Source organism: Mesoplodon densirostris, chromosome 15 (assembly GCF_025265405.1).
Source record: "Mesoplodon densirostris isolate mMesDen1 chromosome 15, mMesDen1 primary haplotype, whole genome shotgun sequence".
Classification (NCBI taxonomy): Eukaryota; Metazoa; Chordata; class Mammalia; order Artiodactyla; family Ziphiidae; genus Mesoplodon; species Mesoplodon densirostris.
In genome coordinates, this window is record NC_082675.1 from 24683849 (window position 1) to 24710931 (window position 27083).

General features: G+C 47.7%; 1 protein-coding gene across 4 annotated transcripts in view; it reads left to right on the forward strand.

The window, feature by feature from the left end:
• The window catches only part of DEPDC5 (DEP domain containing 5, GATOR1 subcomplex subunit), a 92852-nt gene that overhangs the window by 41220 nt on the left and 24549 nt on the right, over nt 1-27083 (forward strand). For all 4 annotated transcript variants that reach the window (XM_060118712.1, XM_060118711.1, XM_060118713.1 and 1 more), the window contains exons 25-32: nt 7518-7583; nt 10974-11130; nt 11321-11481; nt 14570-14687; nt 15160-15327; nt 17263-17482; nt 18802-18935; nt 24251-24359. In XM_060118712.1, the coding sequence (XP_059974695.1) occupies nt 7518-7583; nt 10974-11130; nt 11321-11481; nt 14570-14687; nt 15160-15327; nt 17263-17482; nt 18802-18935; nt 24251-24359 (1133 nt within the window). The remainder of the gene's footprint in view (nt 1-7517; nt 7584-10973; nt 11131-11320; nt 11482-14569; nt 14688-15159; nt 15328-17262; nt 17483-18801; nt 18936-24250; nt 24360-27083) is intronic.

The window sequence follows — 27083 nt, forward strand, 5'->3', positions numbered from 1 at the left end:
CCCAGAGATGTGGAGATGTTACACTTATCTCTCAAGCCAGTAGCCAGGTGTCCTGCTGTTTTTGATTTCAGCAGCAGTATTCAGAGAGCCTTTACAGGGGTAGGGGAACATGAATTTGGATGGGTGGGGGCCAGATTTTGGAAAGCCTCAAAGGACAGATAATTGTACAAAATGAATATGAAAAACATTAAAACTGAAAGAAGAAAAGGTGCTGCTACTTTGTGTCTTAGTTTTCTATCAGTTAACTTGCATTTGTGGAACTTGGCTTAAGGAAGGCGTAATGAAAGTGAAGTTGTATTAAGTTGGTGAATGAAGTTTTCCTCCATTCACGGGTGGATTCAGCCAGCGACGTTTCTAGAGGCCTATAGCTAAGGCTCGGAAACTGGACTGGCAGTGAGAGAATTACTAAAGGATTATGCTTATTTCTTTCCTATTTCTAGTGCATCTTTTCTGTCATTCATTTTGAATGAGAAAACAAATTGAATAAAAATTTGGGGATGAGTAAGATACTTTTTATCCCTGTACTCAAGGGGCTAAAAATGTTACTTGTCTACCAGACTCTTTTTTTTTTTTTTTTTTTTGCGGTACGCGGGCCTCCCACTGTTGTGGCCTCTCCCGTTGCGGAGCACAGGCTCCAGACGCGCAGGCTCAGTGGCCATGGCTCACGGGCCCAGCCGCTCCGCGGCATGTGGGATCCTCCCAGACCGGGGCACGAACCCATATCCCCTGCATCGGCAGGCGGACTCTCAACCACTGCGCCACCAGGGAAGCCCCCGACCAGACTCTTTTAAAGTACCTTCAGAGTATGCTAAAGGCAACGTTTCTATTGTTTTGCTAAAAGAAGGAGCCATTTTATAGGAACCCAGAGTTTGACCTTCCTGGCTGTTTGGGGTCAAGTTGTACCAAGGAGGGCTGCTCTGGGGCTCATGGGACCACACTTTGAGCAAGTTTCCTGGTGACCTGAAGCTGGGGAACCATGGGCTCAGGTGGTAACAGCACCAGGATTTGCCCACAGTGGTCGTGGAGTACTTCCGGGCCTGGGGTGGGTAGCTCACGTAGACCAGATGATTCCTCAGAAGACGAGTCTTGGAATTTTACAATCTGGTCTGGGGAAAAGCAGGAAGTTGCAAAGAATCCTTATTCAGCAATTGGTGTGGAAGATCCTCAAATGACACCATCCTGGAGGCCTCTGAGCTAAGAGTTCCCTGGTGCATATGCATTGGGAAAGCGGTTGCTGCCCCCTGCACCTTGGGCTCACCTTCTCCCTGTTGGGCTCCTGAGTCATAGATCCATCTACCTGATGGGCCTCCCCACCCGGATGACCCCCGGCTACCTCATCCTTAATTACCGGCAGCTGAGCTCACGTCTTGCTGTCCCCCCGCCTGCCCACCTGCCCCTCCTTTTCTGACTCTGGGCCACATTCTCCATTCTCACCGCCGTTGCTTTGTTTCAGACCCATGTCATTCCTGGCCAGGATTGTCACCGTAGCCTTGAAATCATCCTCCTGCTCTGTTTGTGTCCCCTCCGATCCATCTCCCGTACTGTCACCAGTGAGCCACTTCCAAATACAGGTCTGGTCTGATCACCCTCTCTGTCCCACATATGAACCGTTTAGTGGTTCTTCACAGCTTGTAACGCCTGTCGTCACCTGGGCCCCACCTGCCTTTACACCTTCACCTGCCTCCACTCCCACGTAGCCCTGCATGTGGGAAGAACACAGGCTCTGGAATCATAGGACATGAGTCCTGACTCCACCTCTAAAGAGCGGCGAGGCCCTTGGGCCAGGTACTTAACTGCTCTGTACCTTGGTTTCTTCATCTATGAGGAGGGTTGAGTATTAAGTGTGATAATAATCCACGCAAAGCGCTCAGGACAGTGCCTGGCACGCATGGTGAGCACTCAGCAAACGAGAGCTGTTGTTGTCATTTACTCTTATTAGATGAACACAGTTTATATTCCAGCTGTTGTCGTGCCTCCTCAGAAGATCTTTGTCCTGATGTTTCTGTGCATAGACTAGTCCATCTACAGAGTATGCTTTTTCCTTTATCTTCAACCCCTGATTCTGCCTTGTAAACATCCACTTGGTCTTTATGGATCAGCTCCAACAACACCTCCTCCTTGGAGCCCTCCCTGGTGGTTTTGCTTCCCCCCACGCCCTCCCAGGAGGTGTGAGGCACATTTCCACGTAACTCCAGACGCAGTTGTACACTTGGCATATCCCGGGCCCACTGTTTGTTTCTGTGTCTGCTTCTCCACTAGACTGAAAGAGCTTATCTTTGTTTATCTTCTCCTCACAGTATTTAGTGTGTTTATTGACAAAGACATTTATACTTCTAAAACCAAGCTGCCAGAATGACAGCATTTGAACAACCCACCAAATTATTCCGTTTAACTGGTATACGAGCTATCAATTCGTAAATATGTCCTACAGTGTTTAGCTTCTTAGAGCAGGTGTCGGCTCCTTGGGTTCTTTCTCCAGTCAGGGTGATATAGTTAAATGGGGTCATCCTTACCCTTGCCCAGTCCCTTTGTGACCAGGAGCATGTGTTTTCTAAGGGGCCAGGGCTGGGACTTCCCTGGTGGCACAGTGGTTAAGAATCCACCTGCCAATGCAGGGGACATGGGTTCGAGCCCTGGTCTGGGAAGATCCCACATGCCACGGAGCAACTAAGCCCGTGCGCCACAACTACTGAGCCTGTGCTCTAGAGCCCATGCTCCTCAGCAAGAGAATCCACCGCAATGAGAAGCCCGCACACCACAACGAAGAGTAGCCCCCACTTGCCACAACTGGAGAAAGCCTGCGTGCAGCAACGAAGACCCAACACAGCCAAAGAAAAATAAATAAATTAATTAATTTAAAAAAAATTAAGGGGCTGGGGCTCATGGGGAGGTGGTCTAGCACTGGCCTCGTGTGGGAGCTGACTCTAGTCTTTGCTCTTGTACTTTTTTTTTTTTTCTTTTGCGGTATGCAGGCCTCTCACTGTTGTGGCCTCTCCCGTTGCGGAGCACAGGCTCCGGATGCACAGGCTCAGTGGCCATGCTCACGGGCCCAGCCGCTCTGCAGCATGTGGGATCTTCCTGGACCGGGGCACGAACCCGTGTCCCCTGCATCGGCAGGCGGACTTTCAACCACTGCGCCATCAAGGAAACCCGCTCTTGTACTTCTTGATCAATTATGTCAGCTAGCCACAGAGAGAAATTAGGGAAAATCATTCTAATTTGTATTACCATGTGCAATGACCAGTTACTGTCAGATCTACCTTCAGGTATATCCAGAATCTTAGCATGTCTCATCATTTCCACCAGTCATAGCCCAACCCAAGAGGCCTTCATCTTTCACCTGGATTGTTGCAGTGGCCTGCTAACTGGTCTCTCAGCCTCCTCCCTTTGCCCTTCCGTAGAGTTTATTTTCAGCACAGTGGTTCAGAGAGACCCTTGGAAAATAGAAGTTAGATCATGAAATGGACATAAAGATCTTCACCTGCCTGCCTGCCTCACAGAGTTGTTGAAGGATCAGAAGTAGATAGGGTTCCTTAAGGGCAAAATTATCACATCGGTTCCTTGTCTGGGGACAAAGTGGGGGCCGAAACAATACTAGTGAACATTTCACTCGTTAAAAAATGGAAGAGAGGGCCTCCCTGGTGGCGCAAGTGGTTGAGAGTCCGCCTGCCGATGCAGGGGATGCGGGTTCGTGCCCCGGTCTGGGAGGATCCCATATGCCGCGGAGCGGCTGGGCCCGTGAGCCATGGCCGCTGAGCCTGCGCGTCCGGAGCCTGCGCGTCCGGAGCCTGTGCTCCGCAACGGGGGAGGCCACAGCAGTGAGAGGCCCGCATACCGCAAAAAAAAAAAAAAAAACAAAAAAAAAATGGAAGAGAAACAGGAAAACCTCATCTGTGACCCACCTCTGCCTCCTGGCCTTGGCGGTTTGCACCATGTGCAGGCATGCAGGCGTGACTCCGATTTTGCCTGCATTTGGACCTGACTCATAGGTGAGTTGTGGTTCACAGGGCTGGCACTTCTGCGGGTTTCCCTCCTGGCCCTGTGCTGCCCAGCAGGAACCAGGTTGTTGGTTGGTCTGGGCAGGCAGCGTTTATCCCTCTGTTTCTTTAACTGGGCACCCGTTTATAAGACTTGTTAGTGTCATCCCCCTGATGGGGGTAACTGTGCTAGAGAATTTTGATAAAGAAAATCAGTGGATGCCAAGTTTTCTTTCTCTTTACTGTCGGGACTCAGAATCTGCAACTTGGTGTTTGTGTTGAGTTTTAGGTACGTGCAGCAGATTTGGCCTGAGAGCTACCAGTAAATCAGAGCGCACAGAGTTACTCACCCAGGCCAGGCTGGGTGTTTGTGGGGAAGTACCATCTCTGTAGCCCAGAGAGAAGTGACTCGCCCCAGGCACAGGTGTCCCCTGGAAGCAGCCCCAAAGGCCCCACACGGATTACCTTTTTTGGCCGAACGTTAGCAACCAGAGAACACATTCACACTGCTTGACTCCGAACAGCTGTCAAAAGAGACAGAGCTGAGTTGGCTCTTCTGAGCATTGGCTCCCTGAGCGGTGAGTCTGGCTTTCAACTTTGAGAGGGAGGTTCATTCCCAAATGTTGGGTTGGAGCAGAGCCGCCCACCCAGGAGGTGTCCCCGCCCCCCCCGCCCTCCCAGGTCGTTGGGTTCTTCACATGCCAGTGGTGAGTCTGCGGGCCTAAAGCTGAGCCTCAGAGGCAGAGCTGCAGGGAAAGGCTGTGTACTGCGCTTGAGCTGCAGTGAAACTGTGAAAGTAGCTTCGAAGAAGCCTTTAAAATATTTATTTCTTCAAATTCTTTTCATTAAATTCTTTTCATTTCTTTCAAATAAAATGTGTTTGGGGACGGAAGACCGGGGAGGCACAAAAGGCTGAACATGCTTTATCCCTTAGAGATGGGCAGGTCTGCTCTGGGCCTAGAAGCCAAAGGTGCTCCGAGAACCCTTTGATGGGTTGGTTGCCTCTTTGAACTCAAACAATTGCTCACACAGTTCCTAAGTTGAACTGTTTCTTTATGAGGGTAAGAATTTCAGTTTTCGTAGACGAAGTCTGGATTGGGTTAAAAAAAAAAAAAAGGTGCTCTGATGATGAAATTTAGAATCCAAACCCATGAGGCGATGTATTAGTAATTCTATTGCTCGCATCGCTCGGAGAATGCCGGTTTTATAATTGCCTTCATACCAGTTCTCAGGCCAGACAAGAAAAACCACCCCATTGCTTTTTCTTTGTTATGCTTTGAGTTTGTGTGAAAATGGATGCTGTCAGTCAGGCTAGCTTTTTCAGAAAATTTAGCTATAAATGGCTTTTGGCTGTTGACAGAGAACAGGTAACGTTTTCAGTAGATGAAAACTGGTGCCCCCTTTGGATAGTCAGGAAATAAAAAGCATCTGTAGAGTTGCGCAGAAAGAGTCTAAATGCAGGTGTCACTTCGTTACTGTGTGATCTTCAGTTACTTACTTAACTTCTCTGTGCCTCAGTTTCTTTATCTGTGGAAAAGGGATAACACCTACCTCACATTTGCCTCTTAGTGTGGGTTTGAATAAAATGAAGCACTGTTATTTTTCTGACTTAATAGATTGTATCTTCTTATTATGATGGCTAGTAATTTTTAAAAACCTACTGAAGGCAGCTCCAAAAGAGAAGTTCTAAAATTGTTTTGGCCAAGTGACATCATCTTTCTGAATTAAAAAAATATATATTTACTTTTAAATTTACATACAGTAAAATTCACTCTTTTTAGTGTACCGTTCTATGAGTTTTGACAAATGCATAGAGTCATAAGCACCAACAAAGACATCAAGATACAGAACATTTCCATTACCCCTCAGATTCTTTGTGCTGCTTCTTTGTACTCAATCCCTCCCTCTTCCCCTGGCAACCACCAATCTGTTCTCTGTCCCTTTAGTCTCTCCCAGCAAGTCTTGCACATGGAATCATACAACTTGGAGCCTTCTGAGTCTGGCTTCTTTCACTGAGCATAATTCGAGATTCATCCAAGTTGTTGCCGGCATCCACAGTCGTGTTCAGTACTTTTTATTGCCATATCGTATTCCGTTGTATGGATGTATTAGTTTATCCCTTCACCAGTTGGAAGACATTTGGGTTGTGAATAAAGCCACACTTACATAACTTACATAACAGGTTTTTGTGCAAGCATCAATTTTCATTTCTCTTAGGTGAATTCCTAGGAGTGGGATTGCTTTGTCAAATGGTCAATATATGTTTAACCTTTAAAGAAACTGCAAAACTGTTTTCCAAAGTGGTGCGCCATTTTGTATTCCCACAATCAGTGGATAAGGGTTTCTGTTGCTGCACATCCTGGTCAGCACTTGGCATGAGCAGTCCTTCTAGCCATCCCAAGAGACCTGGGTGCAGAGGTATCCCACCGAACTTCTGATTTGCCATTTGTCTAATGACTAATGACATTGAGCATCTTTTCACGTGCCTTCTGTATGTGTGTCCATATCTTTTGCCCATTTCCTCATCAGGTTGTTCTCCTGCTCTGGAGTTTTTAGAGTTCTTTATGTGTTCTGGATACACGTCCTCTGCCAGAGGTGCGATTTGCAAATACTTTCTCACAGGTCGTAGCTTGTCCTTTCAAAAATTTCACAAGGGATTTGGAAGTATTTGTTCTTGTTATAAAAGATTCAGCTGACACGAAAGTATTTACAGTAAAAAGCCAAAGATCTCCTTTCCCTCCCACCACTTCTTCCAGCTTTCTTCTAGGAGATAGCCACTGTTGACAGTTTCGTGAGGATCTTTCCAGTCCTATCCTAATTTTCTAGTAAATGTAAATGCGCGGCTTTCGGGATCTTAGTTCTTCAACCAGGGATTGAACCCCTGCCCTTGGCAGTGAAAACGCGGTGTCCTCACCACTGGACTGCCAGGGAATTCCCTAGTAAATGTGTTTTGAAATGGACATTTAAATATTGATATGTGTGTTTTGAAATTAGTTCTATTACTTTTCAGTCAATAAGTTGCATTTCAAAGACTCTCTGTTTTTCCTTTCAGCACAGTTACAGGCAAAATCATTGCTTTTCTCTTGCAGTAGTGTTTTGATGTCCTGTGTCATATTCCAGGAAGCCATGATTCAGGAAAGAAAATTTCAGAGGATGACTGTTAAGTGGACTAAATTTAAATAGGTCATCTTGTGTTTGCTAAAGTTTGCCCTAATTAGTTGAAATTACTTTGAAATTCGTCCCATTTCTTATTCTAAGTGGTGGGTTGCTGTTTGCTTTTGTGCATGTGCCCTAAAAGTCCAGTTAGGCGAACAGTATTGATAACCTCAGAGTAAAGTTCTGGCTCCCTCCCGAACTTTAGATTGCTCATTTTTCTTTGATGGATTCTTTTGTGCTGTTGGAGATACTCAGCACAGAATTTGTACTTGGTTTTTTATTTTTAGCTACAGTTTGGGGCTTTTTTTTTAAACCATAACTGGTCAGAACTTTTTTTTTGCAGAATGAGTCTCACTGACACAGATTCTTTTCATCTTTCCACAGGTATGAATCCTAGGACCCAGAATAAGGATTCTTTAGAGGACAGTGTTTCTACGTCTCCAGACCCAAGTAAGAGGGGCCTGCTGACAGGGGAAGGTGGCAGGGAGGTGGGGGCGTGGGGTGGGTGGTCAAGGCACTGAGGGAGCAAGAGGGAGCCCTGTGGGAAGAGAATGGTCTGGAAGTTCACACGTCTCCAGGTGGTGAGGGAAGAGGGGAGACTCTGCAGCCTCTCCAATGGAACATGAGCTGCGGCAGGGATGCCAAATGACCTGTTCTGGAATGTGATTTGGGGCCACACAGGAAGGGTAGCGGAATTCCCAGAGCTGGCCTTGGCTCTCAAATGCTTAACGATGGCTCTGGGGAGAAGTCGGAAGGAATAAGACCTGAAACTGTTTACATCCCTGTAGTTGGAAGTGTTTGTCTGGGTTGCATTTGCTTTGATCATCCTTGTCTATTGAAATAGCTGAACATCTAAATATCAACAATAGCAAAAGACCAGAAAAAAAAAATTTTACTGCTTGATCGACTTTGCTTTACTTCACTGTGACCAGTGGATATATGTACATCACCAAGTCTTTTTATCCTCACTTTTAAGTAACTTAACAATCATTTCACTACTTCTCCAGGTACGGCATACTGGTCATTTTTCATGGCAATATCAGACACATTATTAAGTCGTGCTTTGGATAATCATGTCTTAATGGTGGCCATTTGGGTGATTTCTAGTTTTTTAGCATATAATGCATGGTACAGTGGGTGTGATTTTTTCTCTTGGTTCAGATCCTCGGAATATATTCCAAAGAATAGTTGGCAGATTGATTGTTTTCTAGAAAGCTGCCAGCCCTGAATAGATGAGCCTGTTTCTCCTCTACAACCCCAGCACTGGATTTTGTCATCTGTGTTTATTACGGTTAACTGAATGATTCTGAGGTGGGACCTCCTCAGAGGCCTCTGCAGGGCCTGAAGATACTGGAGGTAGAAAAGAGGCCACACAGACCTTTTACCCATGAAAAGAACATCATCAAGCTAAGAATTGGGAGCTTTTCTCACCACGGGGTTGGAATTCTCCGTATCTCAGTGTATGCCCGCAGACACCATTTCTAAAAGGGTTTTATAATCTTGAGGGTCAGGAAGCTGGTGACGGCCAGAACGATGTAAGAAGGCACAGTGATAGAGTATCTTCTGTTTCTGGCCTCCCCACGGGGGCTACATTGTGTGCCCACCTTCTGCTGCTGGTTCTAACCAAGAAGTGTGAGCAAATTCATCCCTCGTCTGCCCTATGGGGAATTGGGGTGTTAACTAGGTTATCGTGGGCTGTGTTGTTTTTTTAAATTTTTTATTTATTTATTTTTTAATTGAAGTCTAGTTGACTTACAACATTGTGCCAATCTCTGCTGTACAGCAAAGTGACTCGGTTATACACATATAGACTTTTTTTTTTCCATATTCTCTTGCATTATGGTTTATCACAGGAGACTGAGTGTAGTTCCCTGTGCTATACATTAGGACCTTGTCATTTATCCATCCTAAATGTAACAGTTTGCATCTACCAACCCCAAACTCCCAGTCCATCCCTCTCCGTCCCCCCCTTCCCCCTTGGCTGTGTTTTGAGTTCTTGAAGTATTAAGGAGTTAACAGGACCTGTATAGAGTCAAACTCATAGACTCAGAGAGTGGAGTGGTGATTGCCTGGGACCTGTGGGGAGGTGGGCAGTGGGGGGAGGGGTGTTGCTGATTGGTGGGCGTAAAGCTTCAGTCCTGGGAGATGAGTAAGTTCTGGAGACCTGCTGCTCGGCCCTGTCCTCAGTTAGCAATACTGAATTGGACACTTACAAATTTTGTTGTTGTTGTTTTTGTTTGTTTTTTAAATTTTATTTATTTATTATACAGCAGGTTCTTATTAGTTATCTATTTTATACATATTAGTGTATATATGTCAATCCCATTCTCCCAATTCATCCCACCCCGCCTCACCCTACCCTCCACTACACTTAAAAATTTGCTAAGATGGTAGATCTCACGCTAAGTGTTCTTACCACAATAAAATAAAATTCAAACCAACCAACCAAAAGTCAGCCCAGGACCTGGAGTGGAGACCATGGAGCTAGGCCTGTTGCAGGTCAAGTCATCTTCCCCAAAGCAGGGCTGCCACACAGGGCATGTTTCCTGCTGGGACTCAGGGTGCAATTCCCTTCTTGTCCCCTAACTCCGGGCTCAGGGAGGCTCTGTTGCCCTGGGTGGTGTGTGTCGGTCACTGTATGGAGGAAAGATCCCTGAGCAGAGTGGCTTCTGGCCCTGTGACCTCTGGTGGCTTGACCAGGTGTTTAAAGGGGCCGATGATGCCTCCACACCTGCTCGAAGGAGGTGATGTGAGGGGGTACAGCATACGGTAAGCCACAGGGCGCCACGAGAAGTGAGGTGAATGAGGGTCTCACTGGGAATGCAGAGGCAGAGGCGTGGAGTGTTTCTGTTGCTCGTTGCTCCCTCGCATGGAGATTTGACAAATAATTTTCACTTAAATGACTTAGAGAGATAACCGCCCCATTACTTTAACTCTGATTCTCAACCGGGGAATATTTTGCACTTCAGGGCACATTTGGTCATGTCTACAGGTATTTTTGGTTTTCACAACCAGAAGATGTCACTGGCATCTAGTGAGTAGGGACCAGGGAAGCTGCTCACATGCTACAATGCCCAGGACAGCCCCCACAACAAAGAGTTATCTGGTCTAGAATAGCCTTCATGCCCCGAGGTGGAGAAACCCTGCTTTACCCAAAGAGCAGGCGGTTTTGGACATACCCGTGTGGTTGGGCCCACTCTGCTGATGGCAGCTTTCATTTCTAGACTGTTAAACTCTGTCTCCTAAAGTTCCGGCCTTGTAACTCCCAGACATCCTTCCTTAATTCCTCTTCCTACCCTTTTGGATCTGTGACTTATTTTTGCAATCCTGAAAGTGTTCCTGAATTCTGCTCCCGTGTGCTATTCGCTCCAAAATCTGGCTCCAAAATCCGGCTGCACTCTCCTCCTCTCCCCACCCAGCCCCTCCATCAGCCCAGGGGAGGCTTCCAGCTCGAGCCTCTCTTCCGGGCTCGGAATGTTGATTTGCTTCTATGTGTAACTGCCTGGCCTGGCCTGCCCTGCGGTAACCTCACTGGCATCGCGGCTGTAGCTCATAATCAGCAGAAAATGAAAAGTATCGGCTGTGCATCCCATTTGCATGATGGGATTGGATAAGCACTGCGTTGTCTAACAGCCTCTGTTTCTCTCTCTTTCTCCCCCCCACCACCCCTTTCCTGGCAATTTTATCACCTGTCACCACCTACTTTCTCCTTCCCCCTCCCTCCGTCCCTCCCCCTGTCCCCCCTCCCCCCCCTCGCCATCCTACACCTGCCTGGTGACTACACGTACCTTCCTCCCTGTTCACACGAGGCAGTTCTGACGCTGTCTGCTCCCCCTGTAGTGCCAGGCTTCTGTTGCACAGTTGGCGTGGACTGGAAGTCTCTCACTACTCCGGCGTGCCTCCCCCTCACCACGGACTACTTCCCCGACCGCCAGGGCCTGCAGAACGACTACACAGAGGGCTGCTATGATCTCCTCCCGGAGGCCGACATCGACAGGTCAGTGGCAGAGGAAAGATGCACAGCTTTTGTTTCTCCCAAGGCTGGTCTACAAATCGTTAGTTTCACGTACCACCACGGAAAGGTCATCAGGGCTGGCTCATGGGGATGAAGCCAAGGACCGGGGGACTCTGAGTGTCACACGGCCCTGGGCCAGGCGTGTCCTGTGAACAGCCGTCTGTCTTTTCAGGAGGGACGAGGAGGGTGTGCAGATGACGGCTCAGCAGGTGTTTGAGGAGTTCGTCTGCCAGCGGCTCATGCAGGGCTACCAGATCATCGTGCAGCCCAGGGCGCAGCAGCCCAGCCCCGCTGGCCCGCCCCCGCTCAGCAGCAGTCCACTCTATGGCCGTGGTGAGCTCTCCTCTTTGGACTGTAGTTTCTCTTCTCTACTAAGTTTGTGCAAGCAGGTTCTCAAGATAGTAGGGAATACATACATTTAGGAGTCATTGTTTTTCAACACACATTTTTTTTTTTCCCTCTAAATCTAACTTTACATGAGAATTAAACTCTCCACTGGGTTCAGAGTTATCTTAAAACCCTCTTTGATCTCCAACTCTCCTTTTAAGGTAGAGGGTATGACCAAGTTCAGGAAGTTCCAGCCTGGCTTGAGCAGTACCTCGGGGTCCCAGGCAGCCAAGCAGGGGCTGAGCTGTCAAACTACAGGGTGAATATTCCAGACCCAGGAGCCTGGGTTTATGTCTCACACAGTGCCTGACACAGTGGGTCTTCTCATGTTACCTGAACCTCAAGTTTATACTTGTTTGTTTTTTTTTTCCCATTCTGGATTCATGTCCTCTTGTTTGTCACTGCAGCTCAGTGACTTGAAGCCGGGATGGTTTGTCCGTGAGTGGCAGAGGCTAGTGAGTGGCGGAGACTCAGTGGCACCGGCTGAGTCAGACCTGGGCTCTGGAGGGCTCCTCTGAAACAAGTCAGGCAGCGAGAATTACATGCAGGAGCCTGGAACCACACAGCGGCAGTCACTTCCTGGAACCATCACTGAGCATCTGATAGTCCCCTGCTTCCTCCTTGTAGCTAATGAGCTCCCCTGCTCCCTAACCAGCCAGCACCAAACCTCAGGCCATCTTTGGCTTCATTAAAGCTCCTCTGGGGACTTCCCTGGTGGCTCAGTGGTTAGGAATCTGCCTTCCAATGCAGGGGACATGGGTTCGAGCCTGGTCAGGGAAGATCCCACATGCCACGGAGCAGCTAGGCCCATGTGCCACAGCTACTGAGGCTGCGTGCTGCAACTACTGAAGCCCACTCGCCTAGAGCCCGTGCTCCGCAACAAGAGAAGCCACTGCAATGAGAAGCCCGCACACCGCAACTAGAGAAAAGCCCATGCGCAGCAATGAAGACCCAATGCAACCAAAAATTTTTTAAAAACCTCCTCTGGTTAGAGGATCAAAGAAGCGTGGACCTGTTAATGGAGGCTTAGCAGTCCTCCGGTCCAGGCCCTGTTGTTCACGATAAGGCTTTGGATTCCCTCTGGATTTTCTCTAAAAGCCCCTTGCGATATGTATCACGTGATGCTTTCTTCGCACATTATAGACTCTACTGAATAGTAACCTTTCTGAGTGCCAGGATGATTTCAGCTGCATCTTGTTGTCCTCCACCACGGAAACGACTGCGCCTGGTGTACGACATTGTGCCTTGATGAATATATGACTGTGTTCATTCATTCGTTCATTAGTATTTATTTTTTTGGCTGTGTTGGGTCTTCATTGCTGCGCGCAGGCTTTCTCTAGCTGTGGCGAGCAGGGGCTACTCTTCGTTGCAGTGCACGGGCTTCTCATTGCGGTGGCTTCTCTTGTTGTGGAGCATGGGCCCTAGAGCGTGTGGGCTTCAGTAGTTGTGGCACGCGAGCTCTAGAGCGCAGGCTCAGCAGTTACGGTGCACGGGCTTAGTTGCTCCACCACATGTGGGATCTTCCTGGTCCAGGGATCAAACCCGTGTCCCCTGCACTGGCAGGCAGATTCTTAACCACTGCGCCACCAGGGAAGTCCTCATTAGTTTTTTTTTTTTTTTGCGGTATGCGGGCCTCTCACTGTTGTGGCCTCTCCCGTTGCGGAGCATAGGCTCCGGACACGCAGGCTCAGCGGCCATGGCTCACGGGCCCAGCCGCTCCGCGGCATGTGGGATCTTCCCGGACCGTGGCACAAACCTGTGTCCCCTGCATCGGCAGGCAGACTCTCAACCACTGCACCACCAGGGAAGCCCCTCATTAGTATTTTTGAAGCTCCTGCTCTGTGGGGGAAAATAACATTTGTCAAACTATGATATACAATTCCACGTTGCAATAAAGACTATGAGGGAAAAATCAGAGGGCTGGGAGAATATTTAATACAGGACCTGATCTGGTCTGGAGAGTCAGGGGCGGCTTCTTTGAGGAGTTAATGTTTGAGCTGCTGCTGTACCTGAAACACATGCAGGAGTTTTTAGTGAGAGAGGAGTGGAGGGCAGGAACAGGTGGGCCAAGCATGCCAGGCAGCAGGGTTAGTATGTGCAAAACCCCTGTTGGCTGGAAGACCTCGTGAGACTTTCTGGGCACCCAAAAGAAGACCGGCGTGGAGAGCACTGGGAATAAGCCAGCAATGTGGCCGGAGATGTCAGGAGACCCAGGCTGCACAGGCCCACGTGAAGGATTTTGTTCTTATCCCAAGAGCAGTGAGATGAATCTGCTTTTCGTGTCAGTGGCTCGCTCCATCCAGGTTGCCTACTTCCTTTTCTGTGAAATAGCACTTTATCAGGTGCTACTGAAAATACAAAGACAAACAAGATTTGGGTCCTGGCCTCCTGGAACTTTTGGTTTGTCAGGGTGTGAAACAGAGGCACACAAGGAGCTACATCCAGGGTAGAATTCACCGCTGATAGGGTCTGATAGCTTTCTGGAGGAAGTGGCATTTGATGGTGACCTTAAATGATCCCTAGGATTTCGACAGTCACCCAGGAAGAGAAGGCAGAAGAAGCAACAGGAGCAAATGTTTGGAGGAGGAAATTCAAGCAAATAAGTCTGAAACGTGCTGGTCCTTTAAGTCTGAAACGTGGTGCAGCAGTGTGGGCGTCACGGGGGCTGAGGGCTGAAAGCTAGGTTGGCCACCCCCGCGGTTGAGGGCCTCAGATGCCAGGTGGCAGCTTGTGCCTGAGGGGAGTGGAGTTCCATTTAAGTTGAGGCATTGGGCTGTTCGGACAGCTGTTGTAGGCACCCCCAGGCTCTAATCTCCTGCTGGCTGGTTCAGTAACAGAAAAATCTGCCCACTTCAGGACTTTTTTTTTTTTTTTTAAACCAAGAATATTTCTTTTCCATGAAACTGCCCCTGGAAAGAAAGTGTTGCCTCTTTTGTTTCTCCTTTTCTAAATCTATATGGAAGAGAAGCAATTGCCTGTTAAAGGAATGACCCTCAACCAGATGGAGGAAATTATTTATTTTTTTCCCTGTTAGGCCTTGTGTCCCGAAACCGCCCTGAGGAGGAAGACCAGTACTGGCTGAGCATGGGCAGAACTTTCCACAAAGTCACACTGAAGGATAAGATGATCACAGTGACACGATACCTTCCCAAGTGAGTCCTTGGGTATTTAAGTTTTCAGCTCTGTCCTAAATTATGTCCAACTACTAAGTTATGTTTCTAACACATACTGTCCACATACTGAATTATGTGTATAACACGTAATTCAAACCAAGGAGGTTGAGTCATTGGTTTTTCTTTCAGAGTTACTGTTTTGCTCTCTAGGGTTGTATTTTATGGTTGTAGCTCACCTACTTCCAAAAGGGATTTGATCCAGCTTATAATGTTTAGCATGAGCCTTAACATGCCAATTAAAAATAAAGAGTATGAGGCTAGAAGAATGAGAAAGTTTAAGAAGAACTGAGAAATCTCCATTACCAGTCCCCTGGGATGAGTTTTAGTTACTGTGGTCGAGGGTCAAGTGCCAAGGATACTGCTAAGTGTCTTGAGACAGAAAAGGTACAGGAGACTTGTGGGGAGGGGGGGATCCTTGTTTGGACCTCAGGCCACGCCCTTTGTTTTTCAGGTACCCTTACGAATCTGCCCAGATCCACTACACCTACAGCCTCTGCCCCTCCCACTCAGACTCGGAGTTTGTCTCCTGTTGGGTGGAATTCTCGCACGAGCGGCTGGAGGAGTACAAGTGGAATTACTTAGACCAGTACATCTGCTCTGCCGGCTCCGAGGACTTCAGGTCAGAGACCCCGATTTCACTTTCCATCCTTGCCGCCTTGCGTGTGTCCGTATTTTAATGTCTCTGTCCTTTCTCCTGATTGCAAAATGATGCCTGTTTTAGAAAAAAAAAGAAAAAGAAAAAGAAAATGGAGGGAAAAAGCACATCTGCACTGGGTTAAAAACTCAGTGATGAGATGGACGTGGATGGTTGTGCAACAGTGTGAATGTACTGAATGCTGCTGAATTGTGCACTTAGAGATCATTACAGTGGTAAACTTTGTTATGTATATTTTACCGCATGAAACAACAAACAACTGCAAAAAACCTGGTGAAGATGTGCTCTTTTTTTTTTTTAATATTTATTTATTTATTTGCTTGCACCGGCTCTTAGTTGCAGCAGGTGGGCTCCTTAGTTGTGGTTCGTGGGCTCCTTAGTTGCAGCAGATGGGCTTCTTTAGTTGCAGCACATGAGCTCCTTAGTTGTGGCTTTCTGGGTCCGTAGTTGCCACACACAGGCTCCTTAGTTGTGGCATGTGAATTCTTAGTTGCGGCATGCGAACTCTTAGTTGCGGCATGCATGTGGGATCTAGTTCCCTGACCAGGGATCGAACCTGGGCCCCTGCAATGGGAGTGCTGAGTTTTAACCACTGTGCCACAAGGGAAGTCCCAAGATGTGCTCTTTGGTGGAATGTCAATGCTCTTCACATTTTCCTGACTGCTTGTGACATCTTTTTTTTTTTTAATTGAAGTCTAGTTGATTTACAATGTTGTGTTAATTTCTGCTGTCGAGCAAAGTGGTTCAGTTATACACATATATACATTCTTTTTTTGGTATTCTTTTCCATTATGGTTTATCATAGGATTTTTTAAAAAATCTTTTTTCAGCTTTATTGAAGTATAATTGACAAAAATTGTACATATTTAAGGTGTACAACATAATGGTTTCATATAAATATAGATTTTTGTTTTTTTTTTATCGGAGCATAGTTGATTTACAATGTTGTGTTAGCTTCTGCTGTACAGCAAAGTGAATCAGTTATACATACACATATACTCACTCTTTTTTAGATTCTATTCCCATGTAGGTCATTACAGAGTACTGAATAGAGTTCCCTGTGCTATATAGTAGGTTCTTATTAGTTATCTGTTTTATATATAGTAGTGTGGATATGTCAGTCCCAATCTCCCAATTTGTCCCTTCCCGCCCCTTTCCCCCTTGGTAACCATAAGTTTGTTTTCTACATCTGTGACTCAATTTCTATTTTATAAATAGGTCCATTTGTACCATTTTTTTTTTAGATTCCACATATAAGTGATATCATATGATATTTGTCTTTCTCTGACTTACTTCACTCAGTATGACTATCTCTAGGGCCAAACATATCCCTGCAAATGGCATTATTTCACTTTTTTATTATCATAGGATATTGAATATAGTTCTCTATGCTATACAGTAGGACCTTGTTGTTTATCCATTCTATATATAAAAGCTTTGTGACATCTTGTTTTTATTTTATTTTATTTATTTTTTTGGCCATGCTGCGAGGCATGCAGGATCTTAGTTCCCTGACCAAGGATTGAACCTGGGCGCACAGCAGTGGAAGTGCCGAGTCCTAACCACTGGACCACCAGGGAATTCCCTGTGACATCTTGTTTTTAATTTTTCATTTTTATGCATGATTTATGGTTGTGATGATAAAAGGCCACAGCGGCACTGGGCCTGGGTGCACAGAAGCATTCTGACGTCTCTGGGATAGAAAGTAAAAGCAGCCTTGGAGTTCTTCCCTCTCAGCCTGTGTGAAATGCAGCATCAGATGAGCACGTGCTCCTGGGCAGATGGACGCTCGCATCCTCACTCCCAGGGGCGTGGGTGTTGAGATGGGATGCTTACTGGGGTGCTTTTATCATCTACTTTTTCTCACCACCACCCCTTTTCCCCTCTGGCCCTCTGTAGCTTAATCGAGTCTCTGAAGTTCTGGAGGACCCGCTTCCTGCTGCTGCCGGCCTGTGTCACCGCCACCAAGCGCATCACGGAGGGGGAGGCCCACTGTGACATCTATGGGGACAGGCCCCGGGCGGACGAGGAGGAATGGCAGCTCCTGGATGGCTTCATCCGATTCGTGGAGGGCCTAAACCGGATCCGCCGGCGGCACCGCTCTGATCGCATGATGCGGGTGAGGCACCACGGGCCCCTTGGGGGCTGGGCCCGGTCTGGGATACAGGGACTGTCTCCTCCTGTGTCTGGGGCCTCTCGCCGGCCAGTTTCTTTACTACACAGCTTCCCAGCATTTATCTTCAGTCCAAAGCAGTGGGTTCTCCTCCAGAGCAGGGTGAAGGGGGGTACACAGCCAGCCACCGGGCTGGGGCCACGCCTCTGACCTAAGGACACAGTCCTTTGTGAGCTCCCCACTGGGGACCCGGCGTCAGGCACAGCTGCTTATGTGACTGGATTGCTGGATAGAAACTCGCTCTAGAGGGTGACAGCAGCAATGTCACTTATGTCACTTGTAGCGTTTCCTGCACCCTTGGGCCTTCATTCAACCACTCACTCCCCAGTGAGGACGCTGAGGCTCGTGGGGGTGATGGGATGTGTCTGAGGACACCGAGCTAATAAAGGGCTGATCTGGGATGATTCAGAGTGTGTGTGTGTGTGTGTGTGTGTGTGTGTGTGTGTGTGTGTGTACACATACAGCTCTGTGAATTTTACAAATGTATAGATTCACATAACCCCCACCCCCACCACAATCAGGACATGGAATAGTTCCATCAGTGCAAAAACACTCTCACACTACCCTTTAGAGTCACACTGTCCCCCCATCTCTAACCCCTGGCAGCCACTGGTCTGTCCTCCATCACTATGCTGTTGTCTTTTCCAAATGTCCTATAAGTGGAATCATACGATACGTAACCTTTCGAGGCTGCTTTCTTTCACTCAGCATAATGCCTTTGGTGTTCATCCAACTTGTCGCTCAAATCCACGGTTCATTCCTTTCCATTGCTGAGTAGTGTTGATCATCAGCTGTGTTTTTATTTTTTGTTTTTAACCTCAAGTTCAGTGTTCTTTAACCCAGGCCAGCTGCCGCTCGTACACAGCATCATTTCTGGGAGAGCTTATGTAGTGGAAAGAACCTTGGTTTTGAAGTCAGTTAACTGGAGTTTGAATTCCAGCTGCAGTGCGATTTGGGATAAGTTACTTCACTTCTCTGATACTTAGCTTCTTTTTCCATAAATTAGATGTGATGTTATTTACTTTGTTGAGCCGGTGATTGAGAATAAAATGAGATGCTATCCGTAAACCGCCTCAAGGAGGCAGTGTGTTTTGAGTCCACAGCTATTTGGGACCTTCAGTTCAAGCGAAAACCCGAAAACCCGTTTCCTGGCATTTCCTGATCCTGAGACCCCGTCTTCCCCGACTGCACTGATGCGCTCCCAGAGCCTGAGGCACAGCAGATGCAGCAGCATCTGATGGCCTGTCTCCTCCTCTGTGCTTTAGAAAGGGGCCGCCATGAAAGGCTTGCAGATGGCTGGGCCCATCCCCACCCACTCCCTCGAGTCGACCGGCCCCCCCGTTGGGAAGAAGGGAACCTCAGCTCTGTCTGCCCTGCTGGAAATGGAAGCCACTCAGAAGTAAGTGCCTGGTGGACAGAGACTCATTCCCATCCCGCAAGCCCCAGTGTGGTGAAATGTGACTTCTGTCTACCAAGGAGCCAGTAACTGACAAAAAGACACATACCTGAAAAGAAAGCTAGGTTAATACCTAGTAAGTGTCGAATGTCATGAAGTAGGTCAGAAGTTAAAAACTTGCAGTCTGGGGCTTGATTTGAACTACAGATACAGTTGGTTTGGTCCACAAGGTGTTTTTTGTTGGTTGGTTGGTCTTTTGTTTAATAGACTTTCTTTTTTAGGGCAGTTTTAGGTTCAAGGCAAAATTGAGTGGAAGGTACAGAGAGTTCCCATCTATACCCTGTCCCTGCACATTATCCACATCCCTCACTGAACGGTACATTTGTTACAATCGATGGACCTGCATCAACACATCATAGTCACCCAAAGAGCACAGTTTATTTACATCAGGGTTCACCCTTGGTGTTGCACATTCTGTGGGTTTAGACAAACTTAAAATGACATGTAGCCACCGTTATAGAGTAGTTTCATTGCCCTAAAAACACAAAATATTTTTTAAATATTTGAGCCAAATTTTTTTCATTTGAAGATTTCATATAAAAATCTTGATTTTTTTAATGAATTCTTACATGAAAAAATATATAACATTATGGTTATATTGTACAAAAAATATAGATAATGTAATACGAAATTATATTATGGGTAATATGTAAAATCCAGCTTTGCTCGAAGTGGTGGAGGCTCAGTTACCACTGGGTCCACGTTCAAGCCCAGCCACGATGGGCTGGCCCTTTACGTGGACTTGTGCCCCTGGTTTACCATAGAACCAGCACGCCGTCTGCTCTTGGACTTGTCTTGGCCCCTCAGACAAGGGCCACCTGACCAGCTTCTCTAGGCATTTGAGTGTGTGGTCCCTTTGTAAACAGTAGGTGCTGCAGCTCTTAGGACCCCCGTGGGACCACATCTTGCTTTGGGAGGGCAGGGACAGTGTCATAGGAGGTAGGATTTAAGATGTCCTTGTAGAAAGGGATGCATTTATATGGGGGTTAGGGGGAGGACTTGGGGAAAAGGAGAAAACATTGCCACGAGCAGGTGGGACCTACTCTGGGAGGCCTTCCCTGCCCCCTCCATCCTTCCAGCCAGATCAGATCCCCGCTGTACTTCCTGGTGTCTGTCTGGTGAGGGGGTCCATGCCATGCCCACAGGAGCCCAAATATGTTAAGCTTTCAGAAGGTAACATGAGTGAGCCTGAGGCCCAGTGGGAGATGCAGTTGCAAAGACAGCATGGGAAGTCGGATTCCAGGCTGTTCTTACACATTCTCATAGCAAGAGCGACGCTTTGAAAGTTTATTTTAATGGCAAATTTCAAACAGATTAAAAAAAAGTAGACTCGTGTAATAAATCCCTGTTTACTCATCACCCAGCTTCAATGATTATCAACTCACGGCCAATCTTGTTTCACTTATATCCCGCTTGCTCTCATCTTCCTTTTTATTTCTTATGAAATCCCAGACATCACACCCCTTTGTCTATAATATTTCAGTGTTCATCTCTGAAAGATAAGTACTCCTAAAACAAAACTGTAATACCATAATTTACCTAAAAAGTCACAGCAGTTCCTTAATATCATGTAATACTCATTCAGCATCTTTGGCAGAAGTGGTGTTTGCAGAGATGGGTCCTGCGTACAGGAAGGCCTGGTGGGTGGGCCTAGGAGGCAGAAGCCTCACTAGTCCAGGCGAGAGGCAGCAGAGGCTAGAGGGTGAGGATGGGATGGAGAGGAAGGGATGCGGGGAGAGAAGGGAAGAGCGTGGCTGTGGTGACAGGGGAGCAGATGAGAGGAGGGGAGCTGGGGTAGGTCGAGCTCATTACTGAGGGCGCTGGGGCCTCCAGAAAATACCTTTATCTGGCCAAGGAAAGACCCCAGAACTCCACCTGGCAGGTTGTCCCTGTAGCTAATCACAGACCTTTCCCACTGGAAAAAAGAACAAGGAACATACGTTGCTGGGAGGGGTGTGAAGTTGGGGGCAGGGGAATCTTATTTTAATGTGTCAGTGAGTCATTGTTCAGTGCACCCCAAGGAGCCTCTTTCTGCTCAGACTCGAAGAGGACGGGTACTTTGGGGTGGCAGTGTCCCTGGGTGTGTGTGGGGAGCTCAGCTGACCCCACAGCAGGCAGCAGGACAGGGAGCCCCGAGCTTTATTCTCCCCCCAGATGACCGCTCCCGGGTGATGTGGTGCGTTTTCTCAGAGCCAGAGGCCGAGCAGAGGGAGCAAGACCTTTACATGACGTTTGCTGACACAGCATTTTTTACTTTGTGTTTTTCTTTATTGTTTTGCTACACCAAGCAGATCCAATTTTATTATGGAAAACTGTTATAGCCATACGAAGAAGAGTTTCAGAAGTTTCACCCATAGTCCTGTCATCTTACCACGCATGTCTCTTTCCTCCATTTCCCCTAGGTCTTTGCCTGGAGGCGTGCACCTATTGTCAGGCTCTTGTGGGATGCAGAGGCCCCAGGAGCGTGGCTGTGGGCAGTCTGGGCTGCAGGTGCCAGTCCGCAGCTCTGCGGCTCCTGTTAGATGGGGATAAACTGATATCAGGGAGTCAGAGCAGGGAGAGAGCCCACGTGGCAATCGTCACGGCCTCTGGGAAGAAGGCAGCGTGCCCCATGCGTGTTCTCGCGTGTGGGCTTGCACAGTATAGCTAGTCCTTTTGTGACATCCCCTCCCCTGAGCCATGAGACAAGGAACCTCCAAGGGCAAGGACGGGTCCTACTTGTCTCTGAATCCCTGACTCCTAGTCCACGGGTCAGCACGTAGATGGCAGCTCAGTACATGGGGGTTGTCATGTGCATCAGACGAGGGGACCCTGGGGGGCAACCAAGGCTTCCTGCCACCACCGTCCCAACCACGGGCTAGGCCACAGCCCCCAGGAGGCGCAGGAGAGCGTCCCAGTGTGTGTTTGCGGATGAGGCCCAGAGGAACACACCGCGATGTGGTGCAGAGACAGTGCGCTGTACGTGGACCAGGCAGAGTCAGGCTTTTAGTTTGCTTTTCTTTTATGAATTACACCTCAGAGTACCCAAGTGATTGGTGCAGGAGGTGTCTCTCTCCAATATTCCAGCTAATGGGTCCAGAAGGAGCGCTGGAACGTTACCACATGCGGGCTCTGATGCGCTCACGGACCTAGCAGAGATCACCAGTGACCGCTCACATCGCCAGATGCCGGGGGCCTCCATGTAGAAGCACACAACACACTGAGGAAGAATTACTGCCCCATCAAACCTAAATGTGCTCAAACCTCTAAATATAATTTCTAGTGCTCAGGAAGTATGGGGCACAGAGGAACACGATAAACAATAAAGGGATATGATCAGCACATCCAGACTGTAAATTTATAGGACGAGTGAGCTACTTTCTTCCACAAATAAATTGCAGGGAGATGGAGGGATGAGTGGAGCTTTTAGCTTAAAGAAGACTTGAGAGACATAACTGACTGCATTGTAGGGATTTTAACTGAATCCTGTTTTGAACAAACACACAGTAAAATCTTTTTTTTTTAATGTATTTATTATTTTTGGCTGTGTTGGGTCTTCGTTGCTGCGTGCGGGCTTTCTCTAGTTGCGGTGCATGGGCTTCTCACTGCGGTGGCTTCTCTTGTGCAGAGCACGGGATCTAGGTGCACCGGCTTCAGTAGTTGTGGCTCGCGGGCTCTAGAATGCAGGCTCAGTAGTTGTGGCACACGGGCTTAGTTGCTCTGCGGCATGTGGGATCTTCCTGGACCAGGGATCGAACCCGTGTCCCCTGCATTGGCAGGTGGATTCTTAACCACTGTGCCCCCAGGGAAGTCCTAAAATCTTTTAAAAATACAATATATACTGAAGTGTTTATGGATGAAGTAAGAGCATGTGTGAGTTTTGCTTCCAAATAATCGGGTGGATAGGGATAGATGAAACAAGATTGGCTCTATCAATAAATAATTCTGGGGTCCAGGTAGATAAGAGTTCAATTACATTATCCTCCTTATTTTCATATGGGTTTGAAAATTTTCCATGACAAAAACCAAAAAGAGAGAATGTAACAGGTTACTATGGAAACTGATTTTTAATCTCCGATATGAGGTTACTTCACCATCAGTAAGAGATGTGTCAGGATTTAAGATGAGGGAAATGTCACAAATTGGCTTCCCGGGGAAACGGATGGAGACAGAATTTAGTCGTGGGCTCAGCCCCCGTGGGAGGGAGGGGGCGGAAGGCGGAGGGGACAGAGGGAGAAGCTGCGATGCAGGAAAGCCCAGTGACAGCCTCGGGCACCTCCCTCAAGCCCTGGAGCTAGAGCCACATTGGGAGATGAGCCGGGTTGGACCAACAGGGCCAGGCCTTTACACCCCTTGGTGATGGTTCACTGTCCACAGGCAGCCCAGGGAGGGGCTCGGGCTCTGCAGCTGGGCCGTCTCTGGAGGGGGACAACATGCCCAGCTCCCGTGTCAGCAGGGCCACGGCAGAGGGTCTGGGTGGCGCCTTGAAGTGCCCACCACAAAAAGTGTGTGTTATGGTAACAATGAAGCATTTTAGACTGTAATGTGAGCCTCCTGGAACTTACCAAATAAAAATTCAGTGGTATATTAAAACAGTCTAATTTGGGGGTAGCATTTAAGTTACCATAGTTCATGGCTTATCTTAGTACGGAAAAAAAAATTAGGGAAATATATGTGAAAGTAGGCATTTATGGATACCAGAACTGAGGTAGGAGGAGATGTCATAAGAAAGCCATAGTTGTCTTGTGTCTGAGATAAATGCCTGTTAGATTAGCGTGTGGCATTTTGGGGGGGGGGAGGGCTCAAGTGTGTGCGTTTGCAAGATTAACGAATCTTCAATATGTATAAAGAGTCGACACATTTCACCCTGTTTAGTTAATGCCGAATGGTAACGCAGCCCTAACGTTCAGAATGTACTTCTGCTGGTATATTTAATAAAAATTGAGAAAAAGTTTCTCCCAGAGAGTTAAAAAAAAATGGTATTCATGGACAGAGTCACTCAAACCATGTCACTTGCCTTTTCAAATTAATACATAAGCCCAGGTGCTGCCAAGAGACTTTTAAAATTGAGCTGTTTTCTGATTTTCCATGGCAGCTGGTGATCGTTCAGGACAATGAATGAAATTAAGGGCACCACATAGGGCCTGAGGATTAACAAAGCGGAGGAGGGTGTTTCGAAGGTGCCGGCAACAGAGCTGTGTTCGCTTCGTTGTGGCTAACGTGGGTCCTTCCCCAGGGGGCTCTGAGCAAGTACCGCCCTGTGTTTTCCCCCCTCTTAGGTGCCTGGGAGAACAGCAGGCGGCGGTGCATGGGGGCAAGAGCTCCGCCCCCCCGGCTGAGAGCAGCGGTGTAGCCATGACTCCCACCTACGTGGACAGCCCACGAAAGGTAAAGGAGCCCCTCCGACGGGGGGCTGGCGTGTGCGCTCAGGGACCCAGTATGGAGGGTAACACACAGCCCATGAGTCCAGGACTAAGTGTGCTGAGGATTTGGAGGAACCCTTCGCAGCACTGCTATTTTGGTGCAGGGACTTGCCTGCTCACGGTTGTAAGGATGCTAACTGCTAGATGAAAGCAGATGTAAATCAGTCAAGCTAAACTCTATCTATCCGAGATCTGGCTCAAGCTGTGACACTGGCCTCTGGTTTTCCCTCAGCCCCATCTTCAGCCCTCCTGGTGGCGGGAGGGAGGTAGAAAATGACTGAAGCAGCTTCTGGGAGAGCTCACTCTTTAGTGAATGAAATTCCCATCAGTTTGCTTAGACTCCTAAGAAGTAGTCAGACGGGAGCATCCTGGGAGACGGAAACCAAAACCTGAGGCTTTGGCCTCTATACGGAATAGCGAGTACAGTAGAGGAGCTGAAAGCTCCACAGGTCAGGCTTGTTGTAGCTTTTAAGACCAATAGATGTGTCTCTGCCAACTCCTTCTCCTTGGAAATTCAGAATCTGAGATCGTTCTGATGTGGCAGGGTGAGCTGGCCGCACATTCTCTTACCTGGTCTCTCTCACTCGGAGATGAAGGAGATTCAATAGATGTATTTTATTTTTCAACATTGTGGTCAACTTGTATATCCATCTGCATATTTATTTATTTTACTTTCATATCATGAAAATTTCCCCGTGTCATTATTTCTCCAAAGTTTGAGTTTAAAAAATAACTATATAATATTTCATCATATGGATAGACCTTTGTTTATAACTTCATTTTTTGTTCAAAAAAATGGTGGTTTCGGATTTTTTTTTCTGGATTTTAAAAAATAGTTTTTGGCAATTATTCCATAAGTTTGTATAATTATTCTGCAGTGTATCACAATTACAAGTAATACTGCAAACATCCTTGCACATAATTATTTGATCACATCTCTGATTGTTTCTTCAGGGTAAGTTCCTAGAATTAGACTTCTAGGATGGAGGGATTAAAATCTGAGAAAAAGTAGCAACTGAGGCTGCAGGCAGTGTGTAGCATCCATAAGCCAGAGAGAGCAAACCTCAGTAAGTATTTTAGGCTTTGTGGGCTGAGAGGGAAGATCAAGGCTATTGTGTGGGCTCTTCTGTAACCATTTAAAATCCTAATGGTTCTCAGCTCACAGGCTGGAATAACCAGGTGACTGGATTAGGCTGTAGGCTGTCGTTTCCGCAAACCCAGCTCTAAGGCAGTGACTCTAGGTACAGTCCCAAGGATAGTCTGTGCGTCGAGAATGACCTGTTGGTGAAGAAAGTCTTTTCACCTGTCCTCACTCACGGGTACATCATCTCAGCAGCGTTAGCACCTCTGCTTCTGTATGTTCTGGCAGAGAAAGGACGCAAATAGAACGTGAGAACACATAAGTGCCTGTGTGCTGTTCACTAGCTGTTACGTCCACCCACTGCCGTCTTTGAGGATTAGAAACAGTGCGGGGGACAGTACTGAGAAGTACAGAAATTACAGAACCACAAGCATTATGGTTAAAATACACCAACGGCCAAATAGGAGATCGTGGTCTAGAACACTCCTTCATCTTCCAGCTGGACACTGAAATCCATGTGGATAGCCATCTGTCTGCTGGGTGTAGATTCCCAAGTGGTCCAAGAGAAGCAGAGGTGTTAGGAGATGGCCCAGCACTCTCCAGGCAGCAGCTGTGTCCGGATGCGTAGAGGGTACCTGAGTGTGCATCTCCGCAGACACGCGTTTCCTCGGCTCGTTACTTGAGCTCGTAGTGGCTGATGGGCGTGGCAGCAGTCCTGGTAGAATGGACACCGAAATACTTCAGTGATTCTACTTTTAGAATTTAAAAAGTTTTAGGAAAGCAGGGACCTTCAGGTGTATCAAGTGGCATTTCTGAATTTCAGTGATAATAAAGCATAAAAAGTAAAAAGATTTTGAAGGGACAAGAGGACACTTCTTGACCTTAAGAAAGAGGGAGGGAGTGGGTCTTTGGAAAAGTTCTCTCTGTCATTTATGTTTCAAGTACAGGGCAACTTGAACCCCACAAGAATAGGGTGGGGAGGGGAAGGCTGCTTCAGGAGCCCCTCCCGGGGACTGCATATGATTTTGTTACACAACAAGTGGGGGAGAAGGTATTGCTGCTCCTGTGTCCTGAGGTTGCTCAGAAAATTAAACAAGAACTTTTCCTGCAGTGAATCCTCTTCTCCCATCTGGCTGCCATGTTACAGGCGGAAACGCAAACGTCAGGCCTCCGTGCGTCTCCCAGAGGCCTGCTGTTCACCCAGCCAGGCGGGAGGCCAGGACGCTGCCCCCAATCCTGCCCCATGCCCCCCTCTGCAAGCTACCCTGTGGCCTTCTCCTCCCCTCGGCATAGGTCTGAGGATGTTCAGAGCTATGTGGGAGGATGCAGGCAGCCAAGCCAGGCTCTGATGAGATCTGAGGTGCTTGGACACACCTTTTCCCCCAGGTGCTGGCTCCCACCCCACTGGGATATTCTGCCCAGGAAGGTGTGAGTTTCTGCTAATGCTTCGCATTTGGATATTTTCCTCCTGGGTGGATCTCTCTCTCTTTCTCTCTCTCTCTCCCTCTCTTTTTTTTTCCCCCTTTCCCCTCATGTGCCCTTCCTTCTCTCCTTCCCTCCTTGTTTTTGTTTTTTGCTCTCTTCCCCCCCTCCTTCCCCGATGGTTCG